The sequence below is a fragment of the Scyliorhinus canicula genome, chromosome 8, assembly GCF_902713615.1.
Source record: "Scyliorhinus canicula chromosome 8, sScyCan1.1, whole genome shotgun sequence".
In the NCBI taxonomy this organism is placed as follows: domain Eukaryota; kingdom Metazoa; phylum Chordata; class Chondrichthyes; order Carcharhiniformes; family Scyliorhinidae; genus Scyliorhinus; species Scyliorhinus canicula.
In genome coordinates this window covers 107,345,275-107,364,897 of record NC_052153.1, presented here as the reverse complement: position 1 = coordinate 107,364,897, position 19,623 = coordinate 107,345,275, and the positions used below count along the sequence as shown (strand labels likewise).

At 41.7% G+C, this 19,623-nt stretch overlaps 1 protein-coding gene across 1 annotated transcript in view; it reads left to right on the top strand.

Moving 5' to 3' along the window:
• Positions 1-19,623, top strand: part of LOC119970433 (dmX-like protein 1) — a 332,281-nt gene that overhangs the window by 262,308 nt on the left and 50,350 nt on the right. Inside the window, 2 exon segments of the mRNA XM_038805043.1 lie at positions 2,517-2,634; positions 19,319-19,405. Of these exon segments, the coding sequence (XP_038660971.1) occupies positions 2,517-2,634; positions 19,319-19,405 (205 nt within the window).

Below are 19,623 nucleotides of genomic sequence, written 5' to 3'. Positions count from 1 at the left end.
AGTTAGGAATTTGCGCCTACCTAAGTTGTGATCTTGATTTGAAAATAGAAAATAAGATTGAAAAATCAAAGATAAGGAGACTTGACTACGAGAAAGCAAATTCTTATGAATTAGTAATTCATTCTGATAAGTATTAAAACTTCGGAATAGATTAAGTTATCAAGCTCTGATGGCTGTTGAAAGAGAATGGACTTTGGAGGTTCTGACCATGATTTTTAACTTCTCAAGTGTTCACGTTGTGCTGTGGAACTGGAAAGTAGATAATATAACACATTTGTCCAATAAGGGAAGGAGATTAAACTGGGTAACTGTAGACCAGTTAGTTTAATGCTGACTGATAAATTTTTAGAATCCATAATTCAAGATGAAATTAATGAATATTTAGAAATGCGTAGGCTAACTAAGGACAACTAGCACAAATTTATTAAAGACCAATCATGATTGACAGATTTAATGACACCAATGAAGATGTAGCTGATTGGTTAGATCAAGAGAATGCAGTAGATTTATATAAGGATTTTCAGCATGCAATAACATGTCTCAGGAGACTTGTTCGAAAAGTTCAGACATATATGAGTATTGCTGAGACAATACATTTTGTTGAAACTTTTTGTCTTGAACTCAGGATATTACAAAAATACCAAAATCAGGGGGAACAACAGTTTTTACTGTATGAAGAGGGTGTTATTTGCTTGCCAAGTGGTCTCTGGTCAAGGTGTTGCCATGGAGAAAGCACCAGGGAACAGTTAACTGCCAAACTTTTGTTTAAATTCAAACTAGGCTGGTCGTCACTGCTCTTGGCAATGACTTGGCTAATCAGTGAACCAGAGAATGGCTGCCCCTGCAAGAATTTGTTTAGTTGAAAAAGACAGGGACATGTTTCTTCTATCTGCAAAATTATAGCTATCCATTGGTTCATTCCACAGGGCAATACCTGAAACAAACAGAGGCAAGTTGCTTCGTATAAATTTCAAACTATGCCTGGCAGTTAACTGTCAATCACCATCAACTGGTGCATTCTCCATGGCCGTGCCTCTACCAATCAGTCCACTTATCAACCATTCACTACCCTCTTCTCACACAATATAAAGTTGTTGTTTCCTCTGACATTAATATTCTACCACTATCCTGATGAGTGCAAAATTAAACATTTGGGCAAAGTGTATTTTGTCAGCAGTACTCCAGTTCTGTACTGCCAAATGACTTCATATAACATGAAATATGGAAAGACATTTAATTAATTGAGTTAAGATAAATGAGTGTTCGTAAGATTGTAGCAAGGTTGGAAAAAGATCAGTACCTCCCTGGTTCAATGCTGATTCCATTTTTATTATCGAAATATGGTGATAATTTGAACTTTGATATAAGAAGCACTGTCTCGCTCCTTTTTGGCAATTAATGATGGGGAAGGTTGGTAAATATTTTAATATTAAATTCATATTAAATATGAGGAACATCTGTCAATGATATCAGCTGGACAAATTAATGAAATTACCAGAAACATTGATATCGACGTACGGTAGTAGAATTTAAGAAGAAAGCAAAAATTAGGTTATGTATTCCATGGAAAAACATTGTGCATGAACACAGACAGAGAGGTCAAATGTACGGAGGGGAGGTGGGGGTATGCCAACTTGTATTAATTATATGGGGGCAGGCAGCGCAGCAAGAGTGCTCCATTTAACTATCTTTAGTGAGGAGACTCGCAGCCCATTGCGCTATCTGCCTCCAGTGAATCAAATCCTCAGCAGCACTATGTGAAGAAATTTTTCCCCCATAATTCTCTGAAAGCAGATAATAAAGGACAACAATATTTTCGACATTGATGGGGCATAAAGTACAAGAATAACAAAATAATTACACATTCTTAACTGTGGTTAAACCACCGAATAGTTAGCAGTTTTGAGTTTGCTATTAAAGAAAAAACATTAAACTCATAGTATACAGAGTTGACTAGAGCTAATGCCAAGGGTTAGAAGCTATTATGAAAAGATTCTTGTGATTCTAAGTTTTCAAGTTACAAAAGATTTTCAGGGTGGTAGATAACTCCTATTTCCTTTGGCTGTGGTGTTAGTCACAATGGTTATTCAATTTAACAGAACCCAGGAGAAATTACACAGATGGTTGTTGGGAGTATAGAATTTTTTGACGAAATAATTTGTTGAGGTGGAGAGAATTGCATCTTGGGGAAAATTCACCATTTATGGGTTATGATGCAAGGCAATGGGGAGAAAGCAAGGCAATGAGATTAGTGTTGCACTGCTCTAACAGAGCCAGCACAGATTTAATGAGACTGATGGAAGTCTTTGCTGGAAACCTGATTCCTACAGTTCTAATAGTACACTTCAATGAAATGTGGGAACTGTATTATATGTATTTTCACTTCGGAACTTTTAGTGAAGACGGTGCATTTTTTCCTTATTTTCAGTTATACAATTGGGATGGGGAGTGGTGTGGTGGGCACCATCTACTAAAAAGTCAATTATGGCACCGTTGAAATTACTTTTTCTGTCTAGGTCAAGACACCATACTGCACTTCCTGTAAAGAGACTTTGGCAATACCTCGTCAAACAGGAAGAAGTGCAAGAGATCTTCATTAGAAACATTTTCACAAAAAAGAGATGTCAAAATGAGGTCTGTAGCACTAATAAATAGTGTTTAAATTTATTTCATCTTCATCATCTACCCATTGGTACTCTTCATGTCTTTCTTTCTATGTAAACCCCAAATATTATCAATGGTTGAATGGCAGTTATTTTAAAATTAGGTTGCATATTTTCTACATCAGCATTCAGCTTGGGTAAGTTGTACAGTTAATTTGATGATGAGATAGAGTTATCGGTGAGTTCTACAATTAAAGATCACAAGTATTGTGATACAGTTTAAATAATTTCAACATGCGTAACTGAGAAAGCAGGAAATTTGAAGTACTTTTTATACAACCTTTTCACTGATCATGGGAATGTTGCATACATTGCATGTAAAATTCTCCTATTTATTATTGGGTAGTGCCATCGCATTGCAAGCTAAGAAATTATCTAATATCTGTCTATTTGTGTACTGCACCAGACCTAAGCCTGTGATTTATCTGTATTTTGTTTCTGTTTCTGTAATTACAACTGTAACCTGCCATTGCACCTCTGAAATGATGCAGCAGGTACAATAGTTTAGTGGTTTGGTTACTGGATTAATAATCCAGAGACATGGGTATAAATCTTAGCATGGCAGTTGTGGAATTTAGGTTCAGTTAATTTAAATGTTTTCTCGTTTGTATGATATTGTCATCACTGGCAAGGCTGGCATTAATTTCCCTTGAGAAGGTGGCAGTAAACTGCCTTCCTAAATACTGAAGTATAGTGTAAGTGCACCCACAATTATGTTAGGTATAGAATGACAAAAGAACAGTAGCAAGTCAAATGCTGTGTGACTCGGAAAGTCTTATGTGCTGACTGGCCATGTTTTTTCTAGGTGGTAGAAGTCACTGGTTTGGAAATTCTTGCCAAAGAACATTTTTAAATTGCTGCAATGCCTCTATAGTTGGTGCACAGTACGCATGTGGATTTGTGGCAGCAAAGTTGGTAACTTTGGAAGGGATAGGGACAGTACTTGAGGAGACAGAACTATGTCAGCTTTGTCAGGGTAGAAATGTTTACTGTGGTGGATGAGGTCCAGGGTTTACTGTATGTTTTAATGTTGTTGGAGCTGCACTCAACAAGAGAAGTAGGGAGTGTTCCGTCATCACTGTGAAGGATAGATGCACATGTGTCAGGTAGATTTGTGTGTCACAGAATCATGTAGGGTTTCTCCATGTGTTGGTTGTTTCACTGCCTGCTGTGAGACCAGTCTGTCAACTTTACCTTTCAGGCTCAGTCAGCCACTCTTGACACGCACTGAAGTCCTCCATGCAGAGCATATTCTGTATCTTAAATACATAATGCTGGAATATAAGCTAATATCAATCATTGTGATCGTAAAACTACTTGTTTGCTGTAAAAACCTAATTGCTGTGACATGTCATCCCCTGAAAGATATATGCTCTTATCTAGTCTGTCCTGTATATAATTCCAGATCTACAGCAATGTGGTTGGCTTTTAACTGCCTTTTGAAATGGCCTAGCAAGCTACTTAGTTGTATCAAAACCATAATGAAAAACTGTAATCATGCAAACTGCAGCAGCTCTAGACATAACTCACAACCACCTTCTCAAGGGCAAGTACGGCAGGTCAATGAATGTTGGTTTTGAAAGCAACACCTGTGTCCAGTGAATTAATCTAAAAAACTATCCCCATCTTCCTGGCTGACATTCCCACCACTGTGGCCGCTGGAGCTCACTTTTCCATTCTGCTCACGGTATCCACCATTTGAACTCTACCAGCAGATCAATGATTAAATTGCCCCTAACACTCATGATTTTGGAATCATAGAATCCCTCAGTGCAGAAGGAGGGCATTTAGCCCATCAAGTCTGCACCAACCCTCCAAAAGACGACTCTACCTAAGTCCACTGCCCTGCCCACCCCACATAGTCCTGTAACCCCATAAGCTAACCTGCGCATCCCTGGACTCTGAGCGACAATTTAGCATGGCCAATCTACCTAACCACATATTTGGACTGTGGAAGGAAACCAGAGCACCCAGAGGAAATTCAGGCAGACACAGGGAAAACATGCAAAGTCCACACAGTCACCTAAGGCCGAAATCAAACTTGGGTCCCTGGTGCTGTGAGGCAGCCGTGTTAACCAGTGTGCTGCTCCAATTTCTTCACAAATGTCAATTCACATTGGAACATCCACGACCATATAGTGCATCATTATATTTGACCTTGTGCTTTGATTGAACCTTGGCTCACGTTGCCCGTTAGTAAACCTTCTCACCTCCCTGCCTTATAACTATACTTTGTACCGCCTGCTCTGCCCAAAGTTTCTCGATGGCTATATGACACTGATCACCAAGTGGACACCTTGGTTCTTTTCCCTTACACCTCTGGCTTATCTTACCATATTCATCCCTCCTAGCTCTGCTTTATTATCTGTATTATCCACTCCACCACCTTCACACACCTCATCCTGTGTTTTTCAATGAGAGATCCTCCATTTTCCTCCTCTTGCTAAAGTGACTCCTATGCTTCAGTAATTTAAATCTCTATATTACTCTTATGCCCTTGTCCTCTGCCCTCCTATCATTCCAAACCCTCTGCCTCTATAAAATTATTCCTACCAATGTTCATGGCCATCACTGAATGTTGCCATCGCTCATTCTGCTCCCATGATTTCAATCACTGATCAGTCCATCTCCCATAAATTCTTTATATTCCTGACCACTCTCACTTCCCACCCACTTCCTCCTGGAATTCGTTTCCTCACTATCAGCCATCTCCATAACTTTACCACAGCATCTTCCATTGTTACTTCCAACAATAAGTATGCAGAGCTTATAGATTTGTTTATCACCAAACCCATTCACAAACTTCAGTTGTATCCCTGTTTATTCCACCAAGTCCAACGTCTCCAGGCTTTCCTCTGTCTTAACCACAATACTATGTGTTTCTCTAGTTCTCTTAACTTGCCTCAATTTCTCTCCAAGATCATCCACCTCCTGATTATGCCGAACCCCCTCTCGATGCTAGCTTATGTGGTTTTGTCTCCTCAAGTATTGTCCCCATCCCTTCAAAAGTTGTCAACCCTTCCTCAACAAACCTACCCAACCCCTTTGTTCTTGGGACCTACTGCCCCATCTCCAATCTTTCTTTCCTCCCCAAAGTAATTGGATGTGTTGTTAGTTCCTAAATCCATGTCAATCATTTTTGCAGCTCCTTATTTGAAACACTCTAATCGGATTTCTGCACCTACCACAATGCTGAAATAGTATTGACAAAAATCACAAATGGCACCTCTATTTGAGACCATGGGGTAATTTATCTTAATGTGATTTCAAGAAACGGCTGGAAGCACTGAATATTGCAAAGGCTGTGGATCCTGACAACATTCCAGCAGTAGTATTATGAACTTGTTGTCTAGCCTCAACCCTAACCAAGCTGAATCAGTAGAGCCATAACACTGACATCTATCCACCTGACAATGTGAAAAATTGCCCAGGTATGTCCTGTCCACAAAAAGTGCCTTTCAATTCCATTGCGAATTTTACCAATTAGGGCCGTTTTATGTTCTCTGTTCCCTTTCCCAAATATACTTCTTCATGTTTACCTAATTTGTACCATAATTACCCTGTATCTGTCCATTCCTCTACCTGGTATGTCACCTGTTGTCCTCCGCATTCTTGCTCATAGTTTTGCCATGTCCTTTGTTTCTTATCAAGAAATTAGCTTTTGTAGTACGAAGATTGTCCAATTACTGAGTAAATTGGGCCTATATTCTCCAGCACTTAGAAGAATGAAAGGTGATCTCATTGAAACATTCAAGATTATGAAGCGAGGATAGGGTGTGTACTTAGAGTTTGTTTTCCCAGCTTTTAATCCAGAGCAAGGAACTGATCATTCACGATTGAGCTGAGGAGAAATGTCTTCATTTACAGAGTTGAGAATATCTGGAATTCTCTACCCCAGAGCATTGTGGAAGCAACATCACTGAATATATTTGAGGCTAGGCTAGAGGGATATTTGGCCCCTTATGGTATCAAGTGATGCGTTGAGCTAGCAGGAAAGTGGAGTTGAAGCTCATGATCATATTGCATGGCAGAGCAGGCTTGGTGAGCTGTATGGTTGTCTCCTGTTGCAATTTCTTGTGTGAACAGCATTGTCTTGTAGCTCCTGGATGTTCTACTGCTTTGCTTGGTAATTCTTAGTTGGAAATATTAATGATGTGTGTTTTGAAGATTATAGAGCAATAAGAATTAGTTTAGTTGAGTTTTGCTGAAAAGATAACATGCTGCCCAAGATTTTTGTTTTGCATTCATCAGCACAGAATCGCAAGAATACCAGTTTTAAAGGGAACAACAGTTCGGCATGCGTGAGTAGAGAGTGCTGATTGATTGGCAAGTGGACTCAGGTAGAGGTGTTGACATGGAGAAAGCACCAAGGAACAGTTAACTGCCAAACTTCTTTTCAAATTCAAACCAGGCAGGTCGACACTGCCCTTGTCAATACCTTGACTAATCAATGAACCAGAGAATGGCTGCCACTGCAAGTATTAGTTTAGTTGCAAAAGGCATGGACATGCTTCTTCTATCTCCAAAAGGCCTTGTGTGAGTAGCTTCTAGCATGCGTAATGTTACAACCTCAAAAAGACGACCTACCTATCATACACATAAGTAATGTGCTGTATGAATTTCAGTAATGGTGTGATGGGCCAGTTTTGCTCAGTTGGCTAGATTGCTGGTTTGTAATGCAGAGTGAGGCCAAAAATGTGGGTTCAATTCCCGTAGCAGCTGAGATAATTCATGAAGGGCCTGCCTTCTCAACCTTGCCCCTCACCTGAGGCGTGGTAATCCTCTGGTCAAATCACTATCAATCAGCTCTTCCCCTCAAAGGAGGAAGCTTATGATCATCTGGGACTATGGCAACTTAACTTTTTTAACTTTAGATGCTAGGTATGTAGGCCATACATGCCACCGTCTGACTGATCATATCAAACAACATGTCACTTTAACTGTTCACAACAGGCAAAGTACTGGCCGTACCCAACCAATCTGTGCTTGCAAACTCAAACATAGTGTCAAACATTAGATGTAATTTCTTGAAGAACAAGAACAAAGAACATTGCAGCACAGGAATAGGCCTTTTGGCCCACAATGCCTGCGCTGATGCTTATTCAGACCTAATCCTTATTGCCCAAACAATGTATCCCTCCATTCCCCGCCCGTTCATGTGTCTATCAAGATGCATCTTAAACATTGCTATTGTGCTTGCCTCCACCATCTCCACTGATAATGCGTTCCAGGCACCCACCACCCTCTGCGTGAAAAACTTTCCCCACACAACTCCCCTAACTTATCCCCCTTTCACCTTGAACCCGTGCCTCCCCGTAATTGAGTATTCTACCCCGGAAAAAGCTTCTGACTATTCACCCTGTCTGTACTCCCATAATTTTGTAGCCCTCAATCAGGTCTCTCCTCAGCCTCCATCTTTCCAACGAAAACAATCTTGAGTTTATTCAACCTCTCCTCATAGCTATCACGCTGCAGACCAGGCAACATCCTGGTAAACCTTCTTACCCTTTCTCCAAAGCATCCACGTCCTTCTGGTCGTGTGGCGACCAGCACTATCGCAATATCCAAACGTTTTTTACAACTGTAACATGACCTGCCAACTCTTCTACTCATGCCCTGGCCAACATACAGAGTGACATATATTCACATACAGGGCTCTGCTTTGCAGAGAGAAGGAGTGTGTCCACACATTGTCTTTTACAACTAAAAAGCTTTAGGGACAGCCAATCCCTGGTTAATTCCCCATGGCAATGATTGACCAATCCGAGTTAATCTTCTGGTTTGAATTGAAACAAAAGTTTGCCAGTTCGCCATGCATTCTCCATGGGAACACCTCTACCAATCAGAATCAACTTGCCAATCAAGCAGCACAGGCTTCTTGTGCAGTATAACTTGATGTTCCCTTGCCATTTGGTGTTCTAAGTACTGTGCTACCAAACTACCCATCGCTGTTCCTGTCAAAGCAAAACCACCTGTCCCAAATATCCAATATAATCTTGTTAAAAATATTGAGACGAGCAACCTAATTTTATCTGCAAGATTATTTTGTGTTTTTTAATTTCAGATTAGTCTAATAGAACTTTGAAGTAGTAACAGAAAAATCAATGTAATATGCATGCATATGTAGTGCCTATTGTTAGGTTCTATATTCCTTTTCACCTTTTTATGTATTCCTTTTCACCTTTTTATGTAAAGGACAGAGCTTCATCTTTAGCAATGTTTTCTAATTCATGCTTAATTCATTTTTTTAAACCATTTGTCTTGTGGCTGTTCTTTGTTCTGCAATGTAGTCAGTAGACACCTCCAATGAATCAATCAGAAATTCTATGATGGAGGAACCTAGCATCAACAAGGTACAGCTCAATTGTTTATAACCATCTCTGGCACTGAATGCTGTGTTCTCCCCAGGAAATACTGTTCTGTAATGTAATATTAACATATCATTTAACATACTTTGACTAAATAAATAGCTGAGTCTGCATTATGACATCCATATACTCAAATAAGCTCATAAGTCAAGTAAGTACCTGGGGAGACCACACATGAAATTGAGTCCATAAACTGCCAGGGTTACAATATTTATTCACCATATCATGTATTTGGAAATATGAATATTTCCTTTTACTTGGTGTGCTAGTGAATTGCAAATAAACAGGTATGGGTTGGTTTTTCCTCTACTCGCAAATATGCTGATCTTGACACATGCACATTGGTGTTTTTGGCATGAGGTAAAGTTGCTATTTTTCACTACAGTTTAAAATATATTTCATTGGAACTTTAAAGAATTAAAAATGTAGATATGCATCAGAATTGTGAAAATTAAAACTGGCGAGGAATGAGGAGCACTGCTTGACACTGAATAGCTGAGAGCCATACACACTGACAGATGTTGAAGCATTTTAAAGATTCTGCTCAGATGGTCTTTAATGAAAAACCTTCATTAACCTTCTCTAATGGCTTGTAATATGTTAAATATCGCAATTGGGAACATTTTTGCCATCCATTATGCTTTGCTGATCAGGACTCTGAATGATCTTCATGGGGCATGAAGGTCATTAAATCCCTTGAGCCAGTTGCTCCATTTCATTAGATTATGGCTGATCTGTAGTTCTACTCCATTTCCCTACCTTTGATCTATACCCTATGATACCTCTACCTGATAGAGATCTGTCAATTTCAGTCTTGATTTTCAATTGATCAAAGATCCACGTGTTTGGGGCAAAGAATTCTACATTTCCCAGGAGCTTCCTGCCCGAACTCCTGAAAGACCTTGGTCTAATTTTAAGATTGTGCCCAGTTTCGCGACCGGGGCAATTGATTTTCATTTTCTACTTTTAAACACTGAAATTAAGTAATCTTCAACCTTCAAAATTCATGAGAGTTCAGACCAGTTAAGCAACCAATTTCAATTTAATCCATTAAGATCTGTTGTTATTTTGATAAATCTCTGCTGTACCACCTCGAAGAGCAATATTGCCTTCCTTTCTTTACCTAGAACTGAATGTAGTACTTCAGTTGGCATCAGGCCAAGGCTGTACAACTGGAGTATAACCTTATACCTTGTATTCCAACTCCCATGAGATAAGTGTTAGAATTCCATTCATCTTTTTGATTACTTTCTGTACATATGCCTGAACAATTCCTTTTCTCCTCATCATTTTCTAATCTTTTGCCGTTTCGAAAATGTTCTGAAATACTTTTGGATGCAAAGTGGTTGACGTCAAATTGAACTCCCACCTCCCACAGTTTTGTCCATTTATTTAATCTGACCGTATGAATTTATAACTTCCTGCTGCCATTTACAAAACCTACTTTTACTCCTAATTTGGATGAAAGAATAGTTTCTTATCCAGGATTTTGGGATATATGGAAAAAAGCTGAGATCACAATACCAATCCATGGAGCACACTACTTGCCACATTTAGTCAATGAGTATATTCCCTTTATTTCTATTTTCCTGTCTCCAAATATCCAAGCAATTTGCAACAGAGGGCGGTATTCTCGGTTTTGCCGGCGCCAGGACGTTTCCCGACAGCGTGGGGCTGCCCCACAATGGGAAACCCCATTGGCTGGCCGGCGTAACGGAGAATCCTGCCGGCAGTTGGGGCAGAAATGTGACGCGGCGGGACGGAGAATCCAGCCCCTTGTCTTTAAAGTTACCTCCAATTTGACACACCTTGTTTTTACTAATAATCTCTTATGTGCAGCCTTATCAAATTCCTGCAGGAAATTCAGACAGACAATATCCATAGATACTCCCTTGTCCTACCATGTTAGAAATTATATTGAGGATTAGTCAGCTTGACCTACTTTTCAAATTTATTCTGGCTCTGTGATCAGCTCATACCTTTGCTCAGTCATTCTGTCCCTGATGGTAGATATAGTCTACCCTGCTGCCTCTTCCACATCATGTTCTTTTTAAAAAATAAAGTTTTATTCATCTTTGAGATGTGGGCATCACTGGCTCGGCCAGCATTTATTACCGTATCCTAACTGCCCTTGAGAAATTGGTGTTGAGCTGCCTTGAACCGCTACAGTCCATGAGATGTGATCGTGACAGAATTTACAAACAAGGATTCAATGGCTATTGGTACCCCTGAGGACTCCAACTTAGCTTTAACAACCCATAAGTACTTTTGTGCTGTCAGCCTGTGTTTAACATCAAATCATTGATTAATCAAAACTTCCTTTAATTGAACATTGAGAAGTTGAGTTTCAACCCACTTCAACTCATAAACTGCTTTCTTGTCATTGCCTATCTAATTCACCAGTCACATTGCACATACTAAATGAAACAATACAAAGTCATAGTATTCTGCTTGACACAGAGGTGAGCTTCATATCTCACATCTTTTCCATCTATGCAGCCTGCCCTCCCCCGCTTCATCTGTGGCTGTGGCTAAACACAGGGGCTGGTTTAGCTCAATCGGCTAAATCGCTGGCTTTTAAAGCAGGCCAGCAGCACGGTTCGATTCCCGTACCAGCCTCCCCGGACAGGCTCCGGAATGTGGCGACTAGGGGCTTTTCACAGTAACTTCATTGAAGCCTACTCGTGACAATAAGCGATTTTCATTTCATCTCTTCCATCACTGAAACCATTTTATCATTTACAGACTAAATTGATCCCTTGTTATTTAAAGTTTTGCTCAACTACAAATATACATTCTAACTTGCTGAGAATGCATCTCCTGTATGTTGTCTTGCACCAACTTGGTTCAGTGTGGGTTCCACCAGGACAACTGTTCTCCAGATCACGTTCCAGCCTTGATCAAAACGTAGACAAGGGAACTAAATTCCAGAGGTGAAATGAGAGTAACTGCACTTGATATCAAAGCAACATTTGGATGACTATGGCATCTAGGGGTCCCAGTAGAATTGAAGCCAATGAGAAAACTACACTGGCTAGAATCATTGCAAACACGAAGGAAGGTGGTTACAATTGTTGGGGGGCCAATCATCTCATCCCCATGAATTTGCTGCCTGAGTTGCTTAGAACAGTGCCCCTAAAGCCAAGTATTGAACCCGCACTATTAACCTTTTTAAAATAAATTTAGAGTATCAATTCTTTTCTTTCAATTAAGGGGCAATTTAGCATGGCCAATTCACCTACCTTGCACATCTTTGGGTTATGGGGGTGGGACCCACTCAGACAGGGGGAGAATGTGAAAGCTCCACATGAACAGTGACTCCGGGCCGGGATCGAACCTGGGTCCTCAGCACCGTGAGGCAGCAGTGCTAGCCACCTTGGCGCCCTCCGCACTATTGCCTTGCTTCGCATCACAAACCAGCCATCTAGCCAACTAAGCTAACCGACCTCCACTTGGGACAAACACCCTGCAAGGAAAGAACCACTTGACTGCCCAAAGTCTTTTAAGCCTCCACAAAGCATAAGTCAGGAGTGTGATGAAATTTGTTCCAACTTGCTTGGGTGAGTGCAGCTCCAACAATACTTAAACTCAGCTTGACACCATCAGAAGCCAAAACAGCCTGTTTAATTGATACCCTCATCCACAACTGTCAACATTCCCTATAACTGTTGCATGATTAATGCGTGTGTACCATTTACAAGATGCACTGCAACAACTTGCCAAAGCTGCTTCAAAGGCATATCCCCACACACATGACAATTACCAGCTGGAAGAACAAGGGCAAATTTTTCATGAGAACACCAACCTGGCAAGTTTCCCTTCTAGTCACACATTGTGCTGACTTGGAAATAGATCACTGTTTCTTCACTGTGTTGTAATTCCCGTCCTAACAGCACTGAGAGTTCCCTCAGTTGTTTGATTGTAGTTGTTCAAGATGGCAGCTTACCACTGCCTTTTCCAGAGAAGTTAGGAATGTGGGCAATAAATAAGATTTAAGTTATAGATAGGGAATTGTTTCTAATTTGTGTGTGGGAGAAGTTTCTGTACAAGTATGTTTTCAGTCCAACAAAGAAGGAGTCATTGGTGAATCTGGTATGGGGAATGAGATGGAGCAAGTGAATCAAGTGTCTGTATTGGAACACTTTGGGGCAGTGATCGTGTAATCATACAATTAAGGTTAGCTACAGAAAAGGACAAAGAACAATCCAGAGTAAAAATAATTCATTAGAGGAGAACTACTTTAAACAAGGTGAGGATAGATCTGTTCCAGGTAAATTGAAAACTAAGTTTGGCAGGGAGCACTGTAAATGAGCAATGGGATGCTTTTGAAGGGGAAATACTTCAGGTACAGTCGAGGTACATTCTCATGAGGGAAAATGGTACGACAAACAAAACCAGAGCTCCCTAAATGATAAATACCAAGATGAAGCAGAGAAAGGATGCCTATGACAAGTGTCAGGTTGATAATACAAGTGAGAATCAATAAAAAGGTGAGATAGGAAGTGAAAAATGTGATAAGTGCAATGGAGACAAGTAACTTTTAAAAAGAAATCCAAACTCCCAGTTATCAACTTTTAAACATAAGCCTTGCAATATAAGAGTTCAACAAAGCAAGTACTATATTTTGTGAACATTTGTTCTTTCAGGCCAAAAATCTGAACAGGACAATCCCCATTCTATTTTTATTTCCACCCAAGGGGTTTTCTTCTCTGTTACAGGATCTTGCTGATTCTTTCACACTGGGACCAAACCAAGGTGTTCCACAGCTCCCAGGAATTCACATTGATTCTCTTCAATATTCCTGCTATTCTCGAAGTATAAGATTTATTGGGGTCTGTCCTTCAGCACCTCATAATTAACGATGCCCCAGCATGGGCCTCAGTGCATTCTCGCTTAGTAACTTCCAAAGCGAAAAAAGCTGTAGTTTCTGATACCAAAGAGAAAATGCTGGAAAATCTCAGCTGGTCTGGCAGCATCTGTAGGGAAAGAAAAGAGCTAATGTTTTGAGTCCAGATGACCATTTGTCAAAGCTATAAGACAGAGAAAGTGGGAAATATTTATACTGTGGAGTGAGAATGAAAGATGAGTCATAGCCACAGAAACAGGGTGCTAATAGCCATAGAAACCATGGGTAAGAGTGCTAATATCAGTCCCCAGAGAGAACAAAAGGTGTGAAAGGCCAAACAGCAGAGAAACTAACATCAGAGAGTAAACTGTGACAGATGTAGATGTGGGGGGAGGGGAAGCAGAAAATAGTGGAGAAGGTTTTTTGGGGGGGGGATTGGAAGAAGGGTAGGACTTTCCAGAAGTCTGTATTTGGACCACTACTTTTCCTGATTGATATTAATGACCTAGACGTGGGCAGCACCGTGGTTAGCACTGCAGCCTCATGGCGCCGAGGTCCCAGGTTCAATCCCGGCTCACTGGGTCACTGTCCATGTGGAGTTTGCACATTCTTCCCGTGTTTGCGTGGGTTTTGCCCCCACAACCCAAAGATGTGCAGTGTAGGTGGATTGGGTACTCTAAATTTATAAGGAAAAAAAATTGACCTAGACTTTGAACGTGCAGGGCACAATTTCAAAATTTGCAAATGAAACCAATTTTGGACCTGTTGCGAACTTTGAGGAGGATAGTGATGGACTTCAAGAGGTAGGCTGGTGGAATTGGTAGGCACATGGCAGGTGAAATTTAATACAGAGCAGTGTAAAGTGGTACATCTTGCTAGGAAGAATTAGGAGAGGCAATATTAAATCAAGGTGACAATTCTAAAAGGGAATGCAGGCGTTATATATGTGCACAAGTTGTTAAACGTGGCAGAGCCGGTTTGGTGATTAATAAGGCATCCAGGATCCCGGACATTCGAAACAGGGACACAGAGTACAAAAACAAGAAAGTTATGATAAACCTGGATAAAACACTAGTCCAGCCTCAGCTAGAGTATAGAGTCCAATTTTGAGAACCACTTTAGGAAGGATGAACACATCATGCAGAGGATGCAGAAAAGGTTCATGAGAATGGTTCTATGGATAGGTGAATTCAGTTACACAGATAAATTGGTGAACCTGAGGCTATTAATGTTGTGAGCACTACCACTATGCTAAATGGGATTGACTTCGAATAGATCTAGCAAGTCTGGACTGGGCAACTGTGAGGTGTTGTGGGCCATCAACAGCAGCAGAATTCTACTCAACCTCAATTTGCAAACTCATGGCCTAGCATATCCCCCACTCTACCAAGCCAGGGGATCAACCCTAGTTCAATTAAAAGTGCAGGATGGCATGCCAGACTGAAAAATGAGGTGTCAACCTGGTGAAGCTACTATACAGGACTACTTGAGTACCAAATGACATAAGCAGCAAGTGACAGGCAGAACTAAGTGATTCCACAAACGACGGATTGGATTTAGCTCTGCAGTCCTGCCTCATCGAGCCGTGAGTGGTGGTGGACAAAGAAACAATTCACCGGAGGAGTAAGCTTCACACATCTACCCATCCTTAATGATGGCAGAGTCCATCAAATCTGTTGATAAGATAAGGCTGAAACATTCGTAGCAATGGGGCTGGTTTAGCACACTGGGTTAAATCGCTGGCTTTTAAAGCAGACCAAGGCAAGCCAGCAGCACGGTTCAATTCCCGTACCAGCCTTCCCGAACAGGCGCCGGAATGTGGCGACTAGGGGCTTTTCACAGTAACTTCATTGAAGCCTACTCGTGACAATAAGCGATTTTCATTTCATTTTATTTCAATCTTCAGCCAGAAGTACCGAGTAAATAATCCATCTTGACCTTCACTGGAGATTCCCAGCATCACAGATGTCAGTCTTCAGAATATTCAATTCACCCATGTGATAGCAAGAAACAGCCGAAGGCACTGGCTACCGCAAAGGATATGGGCCCTGACAATATTCCGGCAATAGTACTGAAGACTTGGGCTCCAGAACTTGTCACACTCCAAGCCGCACTTCCAGTACAACTTCAAAAGTGGCATCCACCTGGCCATGTGGAAAATTGTCCAGGTATGTCCTGTGTACACACACATATAACAAATCCAACTTGGCCAATTACCGCCTCTTCAGCCTACTCTTGATCATCAATCAAGTGATGGAAGGGGTCATCAGCACTATCAAGCATCACTTGCTGGCAATAACCTGTTCCCTTAAGCTCATTTTGGATTCCGCCAGGGTCACTCAGCTCCTGACCTCATTAGAGCCTTGGTTCAAACATGGACAAAAGAGCTGAATTCCAGAAGCAAGATGAGAGTTGATTGCCTTTGATATCAAGGCATCATTTGACTGAATATGGCATCAAAGAGCCCTAGCAAAACTGGAGTCTAGGAATCGGGGGATAACTCTCCATTGTTTGGAGATATGCCTGGCACAAAGGAAGGTAATTGTGGTAATTCATCTCCGTTCCAGGACATCACTTCAGGAGTTACTCAGGGTCCTAAGCCCAACCATCTTCAGCTGCTTCATCAATAACTTTCTTTCCGTAATAGGATCACAAATGGAGATTTTCGCTGATGAAGACTGCACAATGTTGAGCATTTGTGACTCCTCAGATTCTGAAGCAATCCATATACAAATACAGCAACTTGGACAATATTCAGGCTTGGGCTGACAAGTGGCAAGTAACATCAGTGTCAGCAAAGACCATCTCCAACAAGAAAGAATCTAACCGTTGCCCAATGACATTCAATGGCTTTACCATTGCTGAATCCCCCACTATCAACATCCTAAGGGTTACTGTTAACCAGAAATAGAACTGGACGAGCCATATAAATACTGTGGCTACAAGAGCAAGTCAGAGACCAGGAATTCTGTGGCGTGTAACTCACCTCCTGGCTACGCAAAGCCTGCCCACTATCTACAAGGCACATGTCAGGTGTGTGGAATACTGTCCACTTGCTTGGATGAGTGCATCTCCAACAGCACTGAACACCATCCAGGACAAAGCATCCTGCTTTATTTGCAATCTTTCCATAAACATTCACTCCCTCCACCACCAACAGTGACAGTGAAGGAACGGCAATATATTTCTAAGTCAGGATGGTAAGTAACTTTGGAGGGGAGCCTCCAGGTGATGGTCTTCCCATGTGTCTGCTGACCTGTCCTTCTAGATGGAAACGGTCGGCAGCAGTAGTGTGAGCCATCACAAGATGCACGGCCGGAACTCAACAAGGCACCTTAAGTGGCACTTTCCAAACCCAAGACCGTTTCTATCTAGAAGAAGGTGACATCGTTTTAAGCAGATTGACAAAAGATGCAATGGTGACACGAGGAAGAATTCTTTTCAGAGTGAATGATTAAGACCTGCAATGCACAGCCTGAAATCGCGTTGAAGGCCGATTCAAACGATTCTTTCAAAAAGAAATTGGATAATTATTCGAAAAACGAATGTTTGGAAACCTATGGGTGAAAGGCAGGGTTGTGGGACTCTTTCCCCCCCCCCCCAAACGGCTTGTCGCGTTTTACAACAGGCCGCTCGGAGAATCGACGCTCGCTGTTTCTAACGGTCGAGCGGCGATTCTCTGGCACAGATGGGCCAAGCGGCCTGCCCAATCCGACCGGTTCACGCCGGCGCCAACCACACCTGGTCGCTGCCGGCTTGAACAGCGCGCGAACACTGCGTGTGGGGCCTGTGGGGGGGAGAGAGGATCGAGCACCACGGGGGTGCTCAGGAGGGGTCTGGCCTTGATCGGTGCCCCCCCGATCATCGGGCCGGCGTCTCTAAAAGACGCACTCTTTTCCCTCCGCCGCCCCGCAAGATCACTCTGACATGTCTTGCGGGGCTCCTGCGGGGAGGATGGCAACCGCGCATGCGCGGCATGGCGCCGGCCAACATGCGCGGGTGACGACATTTAGGGCGCCACCGGCCACGTCATTCAGGCAGCGCTGCTTTGACGCAGGTGCCAAGGCCCGGCGCGTGAAATTGACGCGCCGTCACTCCTAGCCCCCTGGGGGTGGGCGAATAGGGGGCGAGGAGCGGCCTCTGATGCCAGAGTGAAACACTCCGGTTTTCACTCCGGCGTCGGCACTTTGTCTCCCTTTGGGAGAATTGCGCCCCTGGACTGCAGCAGCTCTAGCTGCCAGTCACAGCCACTTTTTCAAAGGCAATTTGAATGGGCAGCAAATAGAGGCCTTGCCATCAAATCAATAAAAATAAATCCATTCCTCTTATCATTACTCATCTAGAACATAGAACACTACAGCAGTACGGGCCCTTCGGCCCTCGATGTTGCGCCGACCTGTGAAACCATCTGAAGCCTATCTGACCTACACTATTCCATTTTCATCCATATGTCTATCCAGTGACCACTTAAATGCCCTTAAAGTTGGCGAGTCTACTACTGTTGCAGGCAGGGCGTTCCACACCCCTACTACACTCTGAGTAAAGAAACTGCCTCTGACATCTGTCCTATATCTATCACCCCTCAATTTAAAGCTCTGCGCTGTCTCTCTCTCTCTACCTCTCTCCTTTATACCATTACAATTTTCTCCAGTTATGCATCCATTCTCAGACCTTTTGTTCTTGCTCTGCCTCCTCCCCTCACCCTATCATTTTTGGCAGGGCCTCAGCCAATTCATCTCATACCATCTCAACTCTAAATTTCTGCCTCTCATTCTCTCTCTCCACCTTAAAAACCAATTTAAAACATAATTTCTGATCAAGCTTGGAATCCATCAGAATTATCTGTTCCCCATGGCTCATTGCCTGTTCCTTTTATCAATTTGTCCATTTCTCACCCTTTGAAGGACTTTGGAGCAGTAATCACATGAATGGTGTACTTTATAAAAAATTGTGGTTAAGATTACTTGAACATACGATAACTAAACAGTTAGTCTGATCTGTTCTATTGAGAAGTGCTCAAGCAGCTTTCTGTTTCTACCTACCTGATAAATTTGTAGGTTCTCAGCAAAATTGCTGTCAGTCTCTGGTATAATAGTTACTTCCTGATTACAATAACAATGGTGGTGCTGTTAATTGCTAATGTAAACTAAATGATTAAAATTGGTATTGCACAGATCTGAAATCTAGAAAAATAGCACTTAGCCGAAATGCCAAAATGAACATATGCCATTGATGTTATAACCACACAACATTTTTTTCAACTCAAGGAGAAGGTATTTGTGCCGTAAAAGCCTCTCTTGATCGGCTTATGCAAAATTGCTGATGGTGAATTTCTGAAAAAAATAGTTGGCAAATTTTTGCTGCACAGTTCGAACATTGGGTTGCATGCCAGCACCATGAGCAAACGATTATAATTCACAATGTGGTCTTGTTTTGTAAAGGTGGAAGCTGATTCCGGTTACCCTGGGGGAAGGGCAAGGATTGTCCATAAAGAATCTGACATCATAACAGCATTTGCAATTAATAAAGTAAGTGAATGCATATTTTCATCAAAAAGTGTCTTTCTGATCACTGCTTTGAATAAGATAATGTGCTTTTCAACTGAAAACTAATAAATACTGATTAAAATTAATGCTCTGTGCGCATGCAATGGAATTTTGTTTTTACTGTACAAGGGATACAGCATTTTATAGTGCGGGCAGCTTGATTTCTTTTCCTCGACATATCAAAATTTGAGGTAACTCTA